Below are 20,687 nucleotides of genomic sequence, written 5' to 3' on the forward strand. Positions count from 1 at the left end.
ATCTGTCACAGCTAATCTACGGTCTAATGAGTGAGTGACGAGAAAAGCCACTCCCATAATGCCATATTTTAATGTCTTGCCAGGCATTTCATACACTGTTGCAGTTTAGTATTGTATTAGTCATAAAATGCATTGCGGTGTTTGCTGTGGTTTAAATGAACCAAAAGTGGGCACAACTCACAAATATCCATGATAATGCTGCAGAGGAAGCCCAGGGTCTCTAAAGAATCAATGAACGGATGGATGAACAGGTGGGAAGGTGTCTCATTTGAAAGTGTGAGGAGGATCAGATCCATCACATATGACAGTGTTTGAAGGTCAGTGTTGAAGGTCACAGATATTTAGACTCATATTTCATCATTAGTGCAGTTATATCATTGTAATGACTGATGAAATACACCACTCTTTAATGATATTGTTTAAAGAAAATATCTGAAATAAATATAAACAAGCCAGATTCATTCTTTACATCCACAAGTGCCATAATAATAATGATAACTGATATCTTCATAATTTCTTCATAATTTTTTTCAATTATGATTATTATTAATAATTGTAAATAATATTGATATAAATGATTAAGCTGCTTTTTATATTAAGTAAATTATTATGTTAATTATAATATATATTTAATTTATTTTAACCATTTCCAATATTACAATTTCCAATATTTCCTGATTAATATTTTGCTTTTTAAATTGCATAACACTTCCCTCTCTAAAATGTGCTGTTTAAATGAACTTTGACATGACTTTAACAATAAAAAATGCAAATAGGAAATTAAAGTGTGATTCTTCCGAAACAATAATAATATTCTCAATTAACCTTTAAAATGTAGATTTAGCTAATCAAAACGATGTGCAATAATCAAACCCTCTTGCAATGCAAATGGACACCTGGTAAACAAGCAAATATTTTAGAAGAATTTAATCTTCATCTCTACTCCATTACACAGCAAGAAGAATATTGTGTGATAGTTTACAGAGAATGATATCGTGGCTTACTGCTTTAGTGACATACACTAACAGTGTTCAACAATGAGCAAATCTTACACCCTTAAACTTGAGACTTCACTGCAGGGGCTGTGATCACGATGGCAGACACATCAGATAAGGTTTACACCCTGAGGAGACAAAGCTGGCTGACGTGACCTCATCTTAAAAGGGAAAAGCTGACAGAGATGGTGGGAATGCCTCCTGTGGTTGCTTCAGTGCTTCCTCTGTACGCTTTTGAGACGCCATGACTGTCTTTGCAGAGTGCTAAAGCCAGAGTGCTGAATACAGCTTCCAGGTTGTCCACCCCCATCAACAGACCTGAAGCATATCTGGTTTTAGTAAATAGTGCATTATTTATTTGTAACTTTAGCATTTATTAATTGTTTTTGAAATGGTCATATTTTTATGGTTGAGACCCTGTGAGGTCCTGCAGACATTGTAGATGAACACATTGTTTTTGACAGTTCCATACATCATCCAAATCAATCCATCAGTAATTATCTCAAAATTGTTGAAAACTTTTTTTCCACCTAATCAAAACACTGCTGGATGCCAATTTGATCGTTTTCATCAGATTCTTAAAAAGTGAGAAATGCTGAGATCACACAGCATGCCCTGGGGAATTAAAAAAACTTGAATTAACAGTTCAGTAACTTTGCTCTAACCCGCAAGCTTTTAATGGTCCCTCAGTGCTTTGTTTTCATGATAATATTGTCGCATCTTTAAATTATCTTCACATACAGTTTGGAGTTGATAAGATGTTTTATTGGTTTTTCTCTTTTTTTTTCATCTTATAGTCACCAAAGAAACATAATATTGTAACATATTACTGAAATCAATTTGTTTTCTCTTAAAATAGGTATATTTAAAAATGTAACTCCTGTGATGGTGAACACAAATAACTCCAGTCTTCAGTGTCACAAGATCTTTCAGAAATCATGCTGATTTGGTACTCAAGAAACAGTTTTTATTATTATAAGTTTTGAAAACTGATGACCTGCTTAATATTTTTTTGGAAACCATTTTTGGATTCTTTGATGAACAGAAAATGCAAAATAAATGCATTTATTTGAAATAGACTTGTTTATTATTAACAAATATCAAATATCTGTCCTTTTTGATAAAAATGCACCTTTGCGGGGAAAAAAAATATTTTTTGAATTATTACAGCACATCATGAGTATCAATATAAAGTGCTAAAAGAGAAAAATATCAAATACTATACAGAGGGTCACTTCATAATCAGTCAAAACGGGGAGAATATACGCTGAGAGCTCCTTTAAGTGAAATACTGAGCTAGCATTGTAGATCAATCTTTCAAGAACAGCGCCCACATCACCTTCATCCTCAGTCAGCATCATCTGGCTGAGTAAATTGATTTGCTGGATTTTCAGATGCAGTGCTGACGTATAGTGAGTTTGGCAGCCTGACAATGAGCTGTGACAGACTTCACAGCTCTGTGGTGTTTATGGTGAGGGAATATGGACTCACTCAATCACACTTTGTCTCGCTCTCTTTCATGGTCTAGGCAGACTGAAAGAATACATTAAGTCTCTAGAGTCTCTCATTAACAATCTGTTAATGTAATGCGTGACGTCTGTATATTGAATTAATTGAATGCATTGCAGTACCAAATCAAACTTTCTGCTCTCTTTGGGTATACTGTTGATTTTAAATGGGCTGATTTGCATCATTTCTTGAAAGCGCAGAAGCAATTTACAAGTTTCTGTCTCACTCACGTCTCATGACACCAGAATCTTTAAGTCTTTAAATGGCATTGCAGCCTTTTCTTATGCTGTAAATAAGCCTTTAGAATCTCTTAAAGTTGATGTTATAGTGTATCCTCTAACAACTAAGTCAAACATGTTTCCTTTTAACCATACAGCAAATATTTTCTGGCTAAAATATATTATATATATATATATATATATATATATATATATATATTGTAAATAGTGAAGTTCAATGAAATATATTTTTGAAATTAAAAATATATTTAGTTTCAACCTTCATATACCAAAATATATTTCAGAATTTATTTCAGGGGCAAGAAAATACATTTCCAATCCTACAGCAAAGCATATATTTAGGCTTTTTTCATTATTTATTTTTATAAACTGTTTCATATTCCCTTGTTATAGACAACAAATAAAATGTTTGTGTTCAAATGTCTTTTCTTGGAATGAAAAAATATATGGTGTGCCAAATGGATTTAAAAAAATGTATTTATATTTTTTAAATATATTTTCAAAAATATACAAAAGATGGCCAAAAATATATTAGTAGAAAATATATTTTGAAACACATTTTAGCAAATACTTTTTGTATATTTTGAAATATATCTCAAATATATTTTTTTCCAATATGAGTATTGCATGTAAACATCAAGTGTTACAATTCAACTCAGGTAAAACAAGCTACTCTACCTAGATTTGAGTTAACTAATTTATGTTGTTTAATACTTAACATAGTTTAATTATGTTTATTATGATTTTAAAATGAACTACCTAATTCAAATTCCGATTCTAATTACTTCCAAAAAATATTTGTTACATTTTTTTTCATATGATCTAGTTGCAGTTTTAAATGATACACTGTTAAACTGCTTATTTGATTTGATTGTTCTAAACTATATTTAGTTCATATTTGATCTGATCAATATCTAATATCTGATCACATCTAATATTATATTTAAGATTTTACTTCTTGTACACCTAAAATGCACCAGTTATGTTCTAGCTTATAGTTAGTTATGTAGCTTATACCTTCACTTATGAGTAGCCGTAACTACAATTTAAAGTTGCTTCCCCAACACCGCTGCTCAAACCTCAGAGTTACACAACACTGACAGTTTGATGCTGAGAATGGAAGGCAGAACTAGGACCACCACAGGTACACTACATAAACACAGCAACATGTACACACACGTACACACATTGTTAAATGGGTTTTGTCAGTTATAGACTTAGAGCACTGTATGTGAATGCACAGTCACTATATAATATACTATACATTCAAAAATGCACTATTGTATAATAAAAAAGTAATGCATACTGCCAAATAATCTACTTAGACAAGAACAAAGTCTGGTCTAGCCTGCATAACCAACTGAATACCTAAACACTGAAAACGCATCAGTGCCTGTCTGAGTTCACTGATGCTCTTGTCTGTATGAATAGGAGCAAATCCCTGCATTACTGTTACAACTAGTGTCAAACCTTCCATGGAAGCTGTTAAAGCCGCAAAGGGAAGTTCAATTATATTAACACCAATGGTTTTTAAATTAAATGTTCAACAAGCACATATGGGTGTACACATACTTTTGGTCATGTGTGCATTTACAGCTACTGTCACACACACACAACTACATGCTAAAATTACCCACATTCATATCTCTTGGGCAAAATGTCACTATTAATCTGCACAGAGACTGTGCCGATGAAGATGAACTCATTGATAATTTATGAAAGCGCCAGCTCAGGACTGCCAGCTCTCAGAATTCACAGTCATTATTTTCAATATGCAATAGGTGTGCATGTTTGGAAATTTGATTGAAGAAAAAGAAGACAACCCAGAAAAGAAGAAGATACTAGGGACACCTGTTTCTAATTTAAATATCTAATCAGCCAATCACATGAAAGCAACTCGATGCATTTAGGCATGTGGACATGTTCCAAACCAAATACCAGAGTTTTCAGAATCACTTCATGGATTTGTCTGACTGCATTTAAACTTCCTTGATTTATGTTCCTTTGGTGTATTTTTGTGCATTTAGTACTTAATATTGTGTGACAACCATACTGAGTTCAAACATTTCCGGCATACTGAAAATTATTATATTCATGTTGAGATACTGTCGACTGTACACCATTTTGGTAGAAGGCATGTAGTTATTTATAGCTTAAGCATGACAAAAACAGATCAGTTTTGCACTTTCAAGGTTGAATGTAGGCTTGATATCAGGACCTAAGGAAAGTATTTTGGTGTATTATTAAAGTGCCCCTATTATGCCATTTTTAAGGTTGCTAATATCGTTTTATGAGTCTCTTAAAACAGGTTTACATGCATCCAAGGTCAAAAAACACTTTAGTTTTCTCGAAAAATAGCTTTACTTTTACCTCATTTCTAAATGATTCCTAAACGACTCGTGCAAATCTCAGATGGCGCAGTCCTTTGTGATTGGCCTACCGCGTAAAGCGCGAATGACAGACTTTAAGGATTTTTCTGATGGCTGCTATCCACATTCAAGCCATCAGAATCACTCAAATTACCTGATTGTTCCCAGACTGCACTACAAGTCACTGCTCCGGGTGTGTGTTCACGGTGTGTGTGTGTTCACTGCTGTGTGTGTGCACGTTGGATGGGTTAAATGCAGAGCACGAATTCCGAGTATGGGTCACCATACTTGGCTGAATGTCACTTCACTTCACTTCACTTCAAGTCACTTAAGACATTCTGGCTGCTTGTAAGAAAGAGATGAAGGGAGTGAGTGAGAGAAGGGCAGGAAGGACAGAATATTATTTAGTAAGTTCTCTTGACAAATTCTAAGTAATGTGCTCTGTGACATAATGCTTTTATGCTATTGATTGTTGAATCTGCATTCAACAATACATACTTTGCAATGCTAAGACAGAGGAACCTATACACAAGACACCTCACACACTTGTCTTTATTGCAGAAAACATTCATACTTCATATTCATGGAAAAAATAAGTACCTGCATAAATGTGTGTAAAAAAAAACCCAACATAAAACAGAGAAGTGAGGTTTACATAATAGTAAACAGCAAAATTGAATTGATGTTTTGTCAGCTAATGACTGAAACATTTAAAACAATGAAATTTTATTTTTTTTATTTCACTAATAGGGCTGCTTCCATCATACCTGTCAAATTTCTTTTTAGTTACTGTAGCCTCTTATGCAACTGCTGCTATAACATTTCCAAGTCAATAAAATATTGAATATTATCACCAGAGGGCATTTCTCCTCACAGAATATTAAAGTGCAAAGCCAATTTTTTTCACAATGTAGTGCAGGAAAAAAGCAAGAAAGAAAGAGTCTCAGATTTGATTTAAAATTAAGCCAAAAATATTATCCAAACCAAAAAATATTTTGTGACCTCAAATTTGGTGTAATTTTCATGTGATTTTAATTTCTATAAAACAACCAGTCAGATTTTTACATTTTTGAAAGAGGTTTCTTTTGCCCACCAAGGCTGCATTTATTTGATCAATAATACAGTAAAAACAGTAATATTGTGAAATATTACTGCAATTTAAATGACTGATTTCTATTTAAATATAGCTATTTTAAAATGTAATTTATTGCTGTGATGATAAAACTAAATTTTATTATTACTCCAGTCTTCAGTGTCACATGATCCTTCAGAAGTCATTGATGATTTGGTGCTCAAACAATGTCATCAATGTTGAAAACAGTTATGCTGCCTAATATTTTAGTGGAAACATTGATACATTCTTTGATGACTAGAAAGCTCAAAAGAACAAAATATTTATAACAAAATATTTTTGTAACAATGTAAGAATCTTTGTCACATTTGATCAATTTAATGCATCCTGAATAAAATGATCAACTTCTTTAAAAAATCTGACCTCAAACTTTTGAATGGGTGTGTAGTTTAAAGTTTCTGCTTTGATTTCAGCAAGATAACACTTAGAAGAGGGTGATGACTTGAGATGCAGATGGTTTCCACATTTAGAAGAGGAGGTGGGAAGCCGCGAGTGTTCACAGAAAGGCATTTCCATGTGTTTCTTCACCAAAGACTGTAGGTGTGAGTGCGTAATCTGCGTATACGTGCCTGGGTTTCACTCAGAAGATCATTTTAATTAAACCGCTCCGCCAGACATTTAATGATGTTAAACTTGGTTTATCTTAAGACACTGCTCTAGGCAAAACTTAGCAACACATTGTACATATATTTCAATGGCAAGATATTTATTACATATTATTAGCACATTTACAGCAGATCTAAACAGAGTTACATCTACTCCACCTGCAATATGAAATGTTTAATCCCTTTGCTGTTAAACAATTTCAACAAATGTACAAAGTTAAAAAGAAACTCAATCCTCACACATGACCGGCCCATTCCCACTTGAGAACATTGTAAAGAACCGTTAAATAAAATCAGACAAGTATCCAAAAAAATGTCTGTTTGCCATTTTGTCCTCAGTCCTTTAAAGTTATTTTCCAAAACATGAAGAGATAGTTCCTCCAAAAATGAGAATTCATCATCATTTACTCACCCTCGTGACATTACAAACCTGTATGATTTTTCTTTGTGGAAGACAAAAGAACATATTCTGAAAATGTCTTACTGATTTTATTATTATTATTTTATTATTGTCTATACAATGAAAGTCAGTGGCCAAAGTTCAAAGTCAAATGTTGTTTAGACCCCACTGACTTTCATTATACGAACAAAATATCATCATTTGTGTTTCACAAATGAAAATAAGTCATGCAGGTTTGAAACGACATGTGAGTAAGTAAATGATTTCTCTGCAAACTAACCCTTAAAGGATTAGTTCACTTTTAAAAAAACTTTTGCTGATAATTTACTCACCCCCATGTCATCCAAGATGTCCGTCTTTCTTTCTTCAGTCGAAAAGAAATTAAGGTTTTTGATGAAAACATTTCTCCATATAATGAACTTCAATGGGACCCAAACGGTTCAAGGTCCAAATGACAGTTTCAGTGCAGCTTCAAAGGGCTTTAAACGATACCAGACGATAAATAAGGGTCTTATCTAGCGAAACGATCGGTCATTTCAAAAATAAATAAAAAAGTTTACGTTTTATAAGCACAAATGCTCGCCTTGCTCTGTTCTGTGATGCGCGTTCACGACGTCACGTAATACGCAATTACGTTGAAAAGGTCACGGTTGACTTAGGCGGAAGTACCGAGTCAGTGTTTACAAATGTGCGGAAGGAGGACCATATACACATATTCAAATGTCTTTGTGTCAGTTTATCGTTTAAAATGCCCATTTCGTGTGCGTATCCTGGGTGTTTTAATATTAAAAAGCCTACTGACTCGGTACTTCCGCCTAAGTCAACCGTGACCTTTTCCACGTCATTGTGTATTACGTGACGTCACGAACGCGCATCACAGAACAGAGCAAGGCGAGCATTTGTGCTTATAAAACTTAAACTTTTTTATTTATTTTTGAAATGACCGATCGTTTCGCTAGATAAGACCCTTATTCATCGTCTGGTATCGTTTAAAGCCCTTTGAAGCTGAAACTGTCATTTGGACCTTGAACCGTTTGGGTCCCATTGAAGTTCATTATATGGAGAAATGTTTTCATCAAAAACCTTAATTTCTTTTCGACTGACGAAAGAAAGACATGGACATCTTGGATGACATGGGGGTGAGTAAATTATCAGCAAAAGTTTTTTTAAAGTGAACTAATCCTTTAAATCCAAAACACAACACATCTGAGAGCAAATGTCCACAGCAGTGAATCAGACCTGCTATGTATCCAGTGTAATTGCCTCAGTCATTCCTAAGTGGTAAGGCAAGCTCATTGACTCACATGTGCGAGACTGAGTCCACCACATCGACAGATTCAAGTTCCCAACATCCTCCCCGCAGGAGTTGGTTGAGTTGTCAGCGGCACCCACTTGAGACTTATCTTGATTCTGCAGGTTGAATATTTTCGGGAGAGAAGCCAGTGCTAACGCCGAGGCCGGGGACGGGCCGCAGAGGCGCAAACGCAAAGCCTTGGCTGAGCGGTGGAGGTCACCAATGAAGCAGTAGCAAAAAGGGTTGAGAGAAGAGTTGGTGAGGCCCAACCATTGTGCAAAGGGTCTGGTCTGAAGGAGCCAATCTGGTGGATGGCGCAACTCAAGGTCCAGCCAAATATCAGTCACATACATTGGCAACCAAGACAGAGCGAAGAGCAGCACCAAAGCTGCGACCATACGTGCGATCTGCCTACGCCCCTGCAGCCTTGTTTCATGAAGTGCCTGGGAACGGGGGTCCAACTCTGTGAACCGTCCCTCAGAACCAGTGCTACGCAGCCGACGACATGTGAGGAAGGCTAGAGTGAGATTAAACCCAACAGGCAGGCAGTAGAGGGCGCTGAACAGCAGGACATTGTATGCCTGTCGCAAGCGTGGCTGAGGCCATACCTCTCCACAGACGGGCAACACGATGGCCAGCCCTTCGATCAAAGCTACTTCATCGCGCCTGGTAACTATTACGACTGGCATGCAGATCACTGAAGAGACAAGCCACACGAGTGTGACAGAGGCGAGGATGCGTCGACGAGTGAAGTAGGCGCGGGATTGTAGCGGTGAGTGAACTGCATAGTACCGACTGATGCTGATGACCGTGATGCTCAGGACACTGGCGGAAACAGACACCGCTTGCGTGAAGGGCACCGCCCGACATAAAAAGTCACCGTACACCCATGGCGTATAGATGCGGTGGCCCAGGGTGACAGGCATGCACACGCAAACCACTGCCAGGTCACACACAGCTAAGTTTATCAGCAGGCAACGGGTGGCGCTAGCACCAGACAGTCGCATGCTTCCATGCTGGCCCAGTAAGACTTTGAGAGACATGACATTCCCAAAAAAACCCACAAGGAAGGAAATAGAGTACAGGACAGTCAAGATAATGGTGCCAGGCTCTTGAATGGTGAGGAACAGTTGCCATTCTAAAGCTGCATTATCCTGGAAAAGGAAGGTGCTGTTGAAGAAGCTGGCTGGAGCCGACCTGCTCTTGTTTTGTGGTTCACGCTGAAGGTCCAATGCCCTGGGAAGGTTGTAGAGCAGGGTTGGTGGCTGATCTGGGGTCAGATTCATAGTGGTTTTCCCGTGATGTTGAGTGGGTGAACGATCACTGAACTACATCATAACTAAACCAATGTAACTAAAACTACATATTTTTAATTTACTTTTCAGGTGCCAAAGTTTCCATTTAAGCGTAAGAAAGCTTGAAGACAATGAAATCTCAAATCCATTATTCTTCCTTCGTCGTTTTAAATACTCAAAACTAATCTCTTCCTCCACTCAGTACCAAATTCAGTATTCACTTTTATCTTCCCAGACAATACAGATGACATCAAAAGCATAGAAGACCCTCTTCTTTATCTAATAAGTGGATCTCCTCTTCGTTCTTTTTTCTTCTTCCTCCAAACCTTAAGGTAATCTGTGTCACGTATGACCTGAAAAAATACACACACGTAAATATACACGCACAGACTACACATATTCACATATCCCTGAAAAGAAAGGAGAAAAACCACAAATGCTCACAAGTAAAAGCTTTCAAAATCCTTTCATTTATTCATACTTTCAGTGTGTATAAGGGCAGCTGAAATTCCCACATTAAACTCTGCTAATTTACTGCTGCTAGCAATTTAAAATCTGATAGGTTTATATATTGTAAATGAAAGCAATAAAAATAGCATAATGTTTACCAATTCACCTATCAAACTGATATACACTCATGTTGAAGTATGAATGGTACACACTGCAGTGTAATTAAATACAGTGATTCATTAAAACTCGCATTTTTATTTTACTTTATTTTTGTTTTGTATATAAACTACAATATTTTATAATAATATGTATGCTGACAAAGGAAAATTTCAGATTGATTTAAAAGAGTTAGTATTGTTCATAAGCAGCTAACCCTCGATTAAAATGTTAATGCTATCAATAATAATAATTTAATATAAAATGAATATATTTTAAAACTACGACGCATATTCACCAGTCGACACAGTACACAGCTAATTACAGTTGAATTAGAAATTGGTACTTACTTAGACAAAACACAGTATCTTCCAGTGGGTCAAAAGTTAAAATATATCCTCCAGGTAAAGATCAACGTACATTTTCCAGCAAATGCACTTCCATTAAATCCAGCGCTGTGATGCATCAGTTACCTGTTCACGTCCTCTGGTAAAGTAGAAGAGTTATCGGATGAGGTTCAAGCTTAGTCTTTAAGTGTGTTCGAGCGCTGCGCGCATGCGCCCCCTCGCGGCAGCATCAAGTCACTGATACAGTTTCTCTGGGGCATTATTCGTCTAACCGCTGTGATACAGATGCAATTACAACCATATCTTACAGTCAGATGCGCTGGACCATAACTTCATTTAAAGAACCAAGACTCAAATAAAGTCGGAGACATACAAAAGTTCAAGTAAATCTGGTAGCATATATCAAAATGATTTAAAGGGATAGTTCACCCAAAAGTGAAAATTCTGTCATCATTTACTCACCCTCTAGTAGTTCCAAACCTGTATGAATTTCTTTGTTCTGCCAAACACTAAGGCAGATATTTTGAAGAAAGTTTGTAACCAGGCTGTTTTGGGGCACCATTGACTTCCATAGTAGGAAAAAAAAAATACTATGGAAGTCAATGGTGCCCCAGAACTGCTCTGTTTCCCACATTCTTCAGAATATCTTCCTTTGTGTTCAGCTGAACAAAGACATACAGGTTTGGAACTCAAAGTAATGGTCAACTGACCAACTCAAGGAAATAAAGAGACATGTATTTGGGTATATACAGCAACCCAGGAAGAACACACAAGTTTAGACTACTTTTCTATATGGCATTTAAACATATAGCGGTTTATTTGCAGCCCAACTGCATTTTTTTAAGTTATACTACAACATGGGTCTTTTTTTAAAATGTACTTCCTCTCACATATTTCATGCAGTTTCCAAACAAACAAGTGTACAAATTCTGTTCAGAACTTTGGCATTCGTTCATAGCTTATGTCTTTCCATTTTATGCATCAAGATTCCAGGACCTTTTTTTTTTTTTTAGCATATCTTGATAAATGCATACCTTGACCAGGTGATTTTATTTTTCTCTTCTTCAGGCACTGATGCTCAACACCCTGCACCAGATAAGTTCATTTTAATATATTATTAAAACATTGAATCCAGGCTCAGAAAATCATTTTTTTCTGACATGTACAACATCTTAATCACAAATGAAAAAACATAAAAAACATGAAAAAATCCATAAGAATTGTTATCAAAACATCAATTTATGACGAATCATTCTTATTCACATTTAGAAAGGAGTGAGTAGGCTCATTTGTTATGATCTATACAATAGAAAGCTAACAAGAATACGCTAAAAAAAAAGGTGTACATTTACAGAAAGAAAGGTTACTGTATGAAAATGTTAAGAAAGGCAGAATATTTCTTCCTCATATTTCCTTCACTCATGCAATTGCATTATATGATACAGAATCATAGATGCGAACATTTGGATTGTCTCTATATGATGGTTAGTTGTTGAATACACGTAAATACTGTAAAAAGACTCGCATATTTCAGAGCAATTTTACATTGTGTCTATTGAGTGGCAAGGTGCATGTGTATCCATTTGTGTTGCTTACAAAATAATTCACTTTCTCTAATATTCAGTGTTTATGTGAAACGTCTAGTGTTGCATTGACTCTTTTTGTGCATGAGTGTTTTTCTAGGATTGTAACTTTAGTGGTTGCCTGACACTACATGGTCAAAGCACGTCTGTGCATGATCTTTGAGGTTTAGGGATACAAGCCCTTTCCTGCTGGCATCCAAAGACAGCGTCCACTTGCGTTACACAAAAAGATAATTCAAACAACACGCAACTTCAATTGACTGAGGGTGTCACAAAGTCATAAAAGATACAGCATTATAGCATTTTCCAGTTTAAAATGGCATTTCTACCCGCTAATGTAATTAATGATATTTATTAATATCAAAAGAACACCTACGTTCAAGAATCAAGGTGCGATGTTTTAAAAGTGGCATTAGATACCACATCTTATGCATGATAACATTAGCGGTTGACTGGCGCCATGACAACGTCTAACACTGTTATGTCAGCCTTATGACACTGGATGCAAGTAAATGAAACCAACAATACTGCACTTGGTAAAGACAGCTAGGTTATCTTACACTACATCCACACAAGTCTTACTTAGTGACTGCATGACAAGAAGGAAATTTCCTTAGTTTCATTGTCCCCGTCGCTTTTTTCCTTCTTCAGAATTAGTTTCTTTAACCTTTCTCCTACGGAAAGTTGTCGAAACCACAAGTCCTGTTAGTGGCACAAGTCCAGTGTCCATATTGCAGATCCATCAACACCACAGAGAAGTGTTTCCCCATTAATGTTAAACAGAAATAAGGAAAAAGGCTGTCCGTGGTGAAAATCAATTCTGATTCACTACAAAACAAAAATCTCCTGCTAAAGAACGTGAAGCCTGGACGACAAGCCTGCAGGAAAAAAAATAATAATTTACATGTGGGGCAGTGGGGAGGCATTTCTCTTTTTGTCCAGGTATCCCTTCTTCACCTTTTTCACTCTGAGCAAATTTTCCTCCGTTAGAAATATTCACATTTAAAGTGTGCACATACACACGAGCACCCACAAGTGTATTCACAAATTCAAGTGATATGTCTACAAAACATGTACTATTATTTCATCACAGAGTTCATTGACAATTTTTTTCTTACAGGTATTCTTCCACTGCAGCTCTAAGCCACGGCAAATGTTGCACTGCACTGTTACACAGAAGATTAGTGCACTGAGTTTGTAGTGTTGATCATTTAGACCTTTTTTAAAGTACAAAAACACTTACTATTTACAAAGAGCAAAGCTCGTGAGTTGTGCTGTTTTAAAACACACTCACTAATGCACAAGGCAAACACGCCACGCACACAAACACACCGATAGTGTGCCGTGCAACTGTTTCCCTTCTAGAATAAGATACTGAATGTGCATAATGGCTCCAAGGCTTGATGGCTGTCAGTTCACACTGTGGTACACCATAGATTACACTGTACTGTAAATACAAAGAGTGGCCTTTCATGACAGGAACGTTTGTTTAACCAGACTCACAAGTATGTGATTCAGTTAACTCATGAACATTTGTAAACGAGTAAATTTCTCCGTTAACATCAAATAGCAATGATAAATACCTTGGATTGTGGCTGTAGTAGTAGAATGCTGCCATATTGTCAGGAACTGCAGAGAAAGCGCAAAAGCTGCATCTTTAAAACCTTGTTAAACTATATGTAATCTTGCAAAACACTTAAAAATAGAACTCCATCATAAAATCAAATGTCATAGTGACATTTCTTGCACAGCAAGGCAAGAGATTTAAAAATGAGTGGTATAAACCATTATCCTGTGATAATGTGGTCCTGCAGTCCTTGCCAATATGGCTGCCCTGAGAGAATCTCTGTAAGTGTAGTATGGGAGCTACTGTGCTGACGACTGAGAGGAGTCCTCCAGAAGAGGGCAGTGTAGTTGCTGTGATGATTAGGGGAGTAAAAAAATGGCAGTTTGAATCAAATTTGGCATAATGGAGTCTTTAAGAAGCCCAAGTAGGTAAGCATGGATGACCGATTCCAATCAAATAAAGATGTTAGGGCTGAACATCAAGGTGGAGACAAACTTCGTACTGGTGGACCTGACAGGTAGATGACTATTGGTTACGCTTTCTAAGATAGTTAATGGATGGCGGAGTGGGGTCGGTGGATAGCTGAATTTGGTCGGCTGTTTGGAGCTGAACGGCTGGTTAGGTCTGGTCGCATGTTGGGCTCCAGACCATTCTGGGATTCTGATGGCCTGGATTGGTCTGGGTGGCTGGTTGCCAGATATTTGGCTCTCATGCTTGAGGTGTACTGCAAAACAGGGTGAGAAAACAAGGAAAAGGGGAAGGAAGACACCATCACATCATTCTGAAGAATTATTTTCACAATACGAAATAAAAACTTTTTTCCTAATGTGGCACGATTATTTAGTCAAAGTGAGGAAAAGTTACAGCGTCTAAATGGCATTAGGACAGAGTATAGCTGTAGCTCTTACAAACATGAAGCACATATAAATATGAACATCATTCTGTCGTTCTCACTAACTCACTCACATGTTTAACAGACAAACTGACAGTCATTTGGACAGCCTGATGGTTTCTTAAAGCCAAGAGTTACTGTGATGAAGCATATAATCATTATAAGATACTTTTCTCCTCACGATCGGCTTTTAAGTGCAAGTTCGATTAAAAAGAGTGCAATTAATGTGAAAATGAATGAAAGGAAGAAAAGTTAAGGCCATGACAAATAGGGGGAAAAAAAAGAAGAGTAGATGAGAATGACACATATAGATAATGCAGCTATATGTGGGATTATATTAACAGCTGTTTAGGGGTGGGGTTATACTGTGAGACACTTTACCAAACAGACATGCATGAGGGATGTTTTTCAGATGGGTGAGAAAGAGACAAAATTCATGCATATTTTGAATCATAAAATCCAGAGAAGGAGAGACTATTCCATAATATATCGGCAATTCCAATTCCGGCAAGAACAGGCACCAAAAAGCAGCATCCTGGACCATGGCATTATTGAGAATCAGATTACATCCTTTCAAAGAAACATGGTTTCTTGGGTGGTCTCTCCAGTCTGGAGTTTGAATACGCATGCGTCAAGTCCAGGGCCCGTAAACACAAAATCAAAAGGAGAAGAAAAAAAACACCTAGGAAGTTAGGCGGAGCGAGAGCGGCGCTTTGAAGAGGTCTGAGTGTTCTCGTTTACTGAACTCAAACTCGTGGGAGAATGAAAGATCCCCTCGCATGCCAAGTCTGATTAAAAGAGCTGCCCTGCCCCTTCAAAAGAGTACCGTGCTCCCCTATTCACCACGTATGAACCAGGAAAAGCATTCTCTGGTCTCGCCATTGACTATACATGCAATCATGCAAACTCCAGGATTCTGTAACATTGCAAAACCCACTTCCACTCAGTGAGGGGACTTGACTTAAAAGTAAGAGGAGAAATAAATGACATATCGGAATACATTTTTAAGAAATAGTTCACCCAAAATGCAATCTCTACCACCATTTACTCCAAACCCATACAAATTATCTTCTATAGAACACAAGAGGTGAAATTTAGCAAAATGTTCATGCAGCCCTTTTTCATACAATGCACATGAATGGAAATGGACGCTGTTAAGCACCAAAAAATGACAAACAAAGGCCATAAATATACCCTAAAAGTAGTCTATACTAACAATGTATTATATTACAAATCTCATGAAGGTGTACAATAGCTTTGAGAGAAGAGACTGAAATTTAAGTTGTTATTTGCAGAAAATCTTCCTTTTATATTTAACTAATATTAGATGTATCAGTTTTGGATACATGTAGAATCTGAACATTTGAAAGGGTTTCAATGCTCGTTTTCCACAGCGCCAGTAAATTGGTACCAACTGCGCTTTCTCCTCACTCTGACATCAAGGTGACAGTGTATTTTAATGAATTAAGTATATATTCAGTTGCACTGTATGTTTCAGAGTGAAGCGCTTCGCTATTTTTACACGCTAGCAGCTCATGATCCAGCGTTTTTACAATCTCAGAGTGGCTCCGTTCACAGTAAATGCCGCAAACTCCATCTTTGCATGTTGTGTGAGTTTAACGTGCATTTGGAATTGCAATATGTTGCAAATAGTTTTCATATTTCCAAGATTTCCAACTTTTGTGGACAGATAATTATAGAATTGCACATTCATGTTTGTAATAATAATACCCAATGGTATTGATGAGATATTGTATTGAAAATATAGAGTAAATTAAAGTGTAATGATATCTTACAATTTTATTTAGTTATCTTCCTCACATAAAGCTATCGCTAGGCTTCACTTGTTGTATAAACAGCTTTTAGGGTGCCTTTTTTTGTCATGTTTGGACCACGTCCTTCCCATTGCCATTAACATCTCTTGTATGGAAAAGAGAACCTTTTATTTCACGTTCCAAGGAAAATAAAATAAGCACATGATGACTAATTTGTCTGGCTCTATTTGACCATGTTGTTTGTGAGGACTTATAATTAGCGTCGCATACAGGCTGCCAAAATGACCTTCAAGGCTCTTTACATGTGTGTGTGTGTGTGTGTGTGTGTCTGTGACAAAGTTGACAATGGTAATCAATATGATAAAACTACACTAAAAGTGAATTTTACAGTTGTCAAAGCTGGTAAATACATAGACAAGCATAAATACCATCACACTAACATCCTGTGTTCTAGATTATCTAAAGAAATATAAATCAATTATGTCAAGCATGGGGCAGGGTTTCAAGAAGATCCATTCCTTTTACTAAAAGAGTAACTGAATGTGTGACACTGCGCTAAATAACGACTGTACACCTACAAACATGTGTGTTTGTGTAAATGTGCTTGTGCACTTACTGACGGCGGGGGGGATTCTCTGCCAATGAGTGGCGTGTTCTCGCACCGAGGGGTCTGAAAGTTAGCATTCTGGCTCCTGCGTCACAAACGAGATACCAGTTACTCTGACTCCCTCTTCAAGGGAGGGATTTCCACACCGCGATGCACTAAACTTTACAAATCTGATAGAAAGCTTTGAACTGCAGGGTAGGAGTAATACGCAAAGCCACTGAGTGATACCACTATGCACTATATACGTAGATCATGATAGATATCGCTTGGGTTGCGTAAAACATTATCTATCATATAGTAAAACTCATTGCACAAGCTGAATTATCTACTTATACTTCCCATGCCATATTATATTTGTTTCTACACGCCGTTCAGGGGCTCTAGATATAATAACTTTAATCAAGAAGTAAAACCCATGCAGTATTAGCAACTGATCTGAAGCCTACAGTAAATCGAGCAAAGCCCATGCAGTAATCTAGGCTAGCGAGCCTATTCTACAGGACCTGTAATACCGGTACGGTCCTTCAAATCCAGCCCATGCATTAGGATGAGGTTAGCGTGGCTACACTCACATGTACTCAGTGACTGGTGCGTTGCTGACAGTGTGTGCCGCAGCGGGGAGACTAGCCTCGCTCCCGTAGGTGCTGCTGCCACAGCTGTACAGGCTAGGCATGTGTACGCGGTACAGGTTATCGTGCGGCGTTCGCGGGCCGAGTGTGGCCGAAGTCTCATCGCCATCCTCCTCCTCAGACCTTCGGACAAATTAGCACAGGTGAAACATGTGCCCCTGGATCAGAGGGGAGGGAAAAGGTCTCTCCTCTCACTAGACTTAGTGAAGATCTCTTTAAAACCATTTTTCACGCCAGTCCTAAAATGACTCTAAAGCATACTGATGGATACTAGCAAAATGACACGTTTCATGCAATTGTTTTCCTCAGATTCATCTTTTTCATTCTTTTCAAAGACTGTATTTATTGTAAAAAATTATATTATAGAATTTTTTTTAAAAATCTTACTCAAGCTAGAATCATTGCATGCTTTATATGAAATGCATGCATTCAGATACAATTTTCTCTCAAATCCTCAAGTAGAACAAATAAAAGTCTTTCAATACCTTTTAGCCAAAAATGTGTTCTTTTGGACATGCATAATATTTTAGTAATGACTGAATAGAAATATCATAAATACTCTACTAGTTAAAGTCCAGGATGAGTAACAGTTACTCTTTGAAAGAAATGAACACTTTTATTCAGCAAAAACACATTCAATTGATCAAAGTAAAGACATTTATAATGTTACAAAATATTTATATTTCAAATCAATCATTTGAACGTTCTCATTCATTCAGTATGACACTGAAGACTGGAGTAATGGCTGCTGAAAATTCAGCTTTGCCATCACAGGAATAACTTAAAATTTGAAAATATATTTAAATAGAAAACTGTTATTTTAAATCGTAATAATTTTGCATTTTTATCAAATACGAATAATAGTGTTTATTATATTTTATATAATATTCATATGAAGATAAATATTAAATTAAAATAACTTATTTAAAATCACTATTGATTTGAGCTCTTTGCATGTTTACTGGGAAATCTAACGTAGATCAAGCTCTTGTTGTCCTTAACTATTGATTTTCATATTAATGACTTCTAATGGCATATTGAATGTTGTGGTTAAACTAATAAGGAAATAGTTTATCTGCTAGCTGATGAAAAAACAAAGCTCATTACTCATATTCCAAACTAAGTCATCTGGGCATTTTTAGAATAACCATAAAATTGGCAGTCAGGATGCTAAAACAACAACAAAAAAATTGACTTGTGGTCAGTTTGGAATGGGGCAGCATCTCCATTTCATTTATTATGCAGTTGCTTGTTCAGTGAAAAAAAAAAACAATCCTACAGCCATGGATGCTAGTCAGAAACAAATCAAGTGAACTTAAGAATCTCACAAGAACTACTGTGGATTTCCATTGCATGTCCAATGGATTGTCCTCAGCAACCTTTGAACGTTATCTCAGTGATTTGAGTCATGCATTAAATCAACAAACAACCACTATGATTCTGATTTAAAACGTAAAAAAGAGGGGGGGGGGGACGCATTTAAGAAAGGGAATAAAAAAGAAATAGTGGATCTGTGAAAGTGTAGATTTGGATGCCACTTTGATCAAGATATCTTTCATACGTGTAACTCTTAACAGACCAGCTTGCCCGGTGAGTAATCACATCACCAACATTTCCAATAATGATTATACTCTTCACAAATGCACATAAGCCTTTCTTGCAGTTTCAAGATAGTCCAAAGGGAGGCAGCATCTTCCACAGAAATGTCAATCTGCCTTTGCACAGAATTTAGAATAGGGTCTCTTTGTTCTTTCCCTTTGCACAAGCGTTATTGCAGACAGATGCTATACAGAGAGTCAAATAACAAATACCTCCATCGCCGTAATTTAAAATACTCCTTTCAAAATGTACTACTATTTTGCTTTTACATAAGCTATATTTAGGTTACCCATAGAGCACTACAAAACAAGTGTGTCTCTCACACATACTACAGGGCAGTGGGTTTTCCAAATCTATGACACAATGAGGAATGAACGACAAGACAACAGAAGCTACACACAGTCATGAGAAGATGATTAATATGTGAAAACAGAAGGAGCAGATGTGAAAATAAAAGCATTAAAAAAAAAAAACACGTGACTGGCAGTCAATTCTCTTTCCATGAACTGAAGTCCTTGCCTGGCTACTGGTCCTGCGTTTAACATACCTTGCCCTCCTCAACCCACCCCCTGTTTTTTGGTGCATTTTGACCCTTGCCCTCTCACCTCTTGCTCTGCCAGGTGTGAGGCACACTGCAAATGATGGAGCTAAACATTAGCGCAGTGACGAATGAGAAAAGGACCAGATAAATAAGCCCCTCCACCCCATCGTAACACAGTCCGGTCAGAGCCTGCACATAGTCCTGTGAGAAAAAGAAAAAAAAAAGATGAACAGTCATATGAAAAGTCTTGCTTTGGAAGTCTTTCAACACTCTAAAGGAAATGACATAAATGCATTTGCACAGGTAGTACAAGCATAATCATGGGAACTAATATACGAGTGTTCCTTCAACTTCAAACACTTTTATGCCCCTTTTTGTAATACAAAAGTTTGGGGTCAGTAAGATTATTAATGTCTTTGAAAGAAATCTCAAGCTCACTAAGGCTGTGTTTATTTGATAAAAATACAGTAATATTTTACAGTAATATTACAATTGATTCAACTTTATTTTATATAAATTCAACTTGATTATTCTCTGTTTATTTATTTCTTATTTTTATTTATTAATTTCTTATTGTTTTTATATTTCACTTCACTTCACTTAAAAATTCATCTTTGATACCTTTGTTTCAAGATTCTCTGAATAGAAAATTCGAAAGAACAGCATTTATTTGAAATCGAAACATTTTGTAACATTAACAAGT

General features: G+C 36.7%; 2 protein-coding genes across 2 annotated transcripts in view; both read right to left on the reverse strand.

Annotated features, from left to right (window-relative positions):
• Positions 1 to 8,491: 8,491 nt before the first annotated feature.
• On the reverse strand, positions 8,492 to 9,829 carry LOC306873344 (QRFP-like peptide receptor; the record flags this gene model as incomplete). Its single annotated transcript, XM_079422579.1, has 1 exon — positions 8,492 to 9,829. The coding sequence occupies one exon, from the start codon at positions 9,827 to 9,829 to the stop codon at positions 8,492 to 8,494; it is 1,338 nt and encodes a 445-aa protein (XP_079278705.1).
• A 1,750-nt stretch (positions 9,830 to 11,579) lies between these two features.
• The window catches only part of LOC306872321 (protein tweety homolog 3-like), a 43,998-nt gene continuing 34,890 nt past the window's right edge, over positions 11,580 to 20,687 (reverse strand). Inside the window, exons 13-16 of the mRNA XM_079420823.1 lie at positions 20,049 to 20,185; positions 17,788 to 17,967; positions 17,225 to 17,300; positions 11,580 to 14,665 (exon numbers count right to left, since the gene is read on the reverse strand). Of these exons, the coding sequence (XP_079276949.1) occupies positions 14,492 to 14,665; positions 17,225 to 17,300; positions 17,788 to 17,967; positions 20,049 to 20,185 (567 nt within the window). The 3' untranslated portion in view covers positions 11,580 to 14,491. The remainder of the gene's footprint in view (positions 14,666 to 17,224; positions 17,301 to 17,787; positions 17,968 to 20,048; positions 20,186 to 20,687) is intronic.

Source organism: Barbus barbus (genome assembly GCF_936440315.1).
Source record: "Barbus barbus genome assembly, chromosome: 7".
Classification (NCBI taxonomy): domain Eukaryota; kingdom Metazoa; phylum Chordata; class Actinopteri; order Cypriniformes; family Cyprinidae; genus Barbus; species Barbus barbus.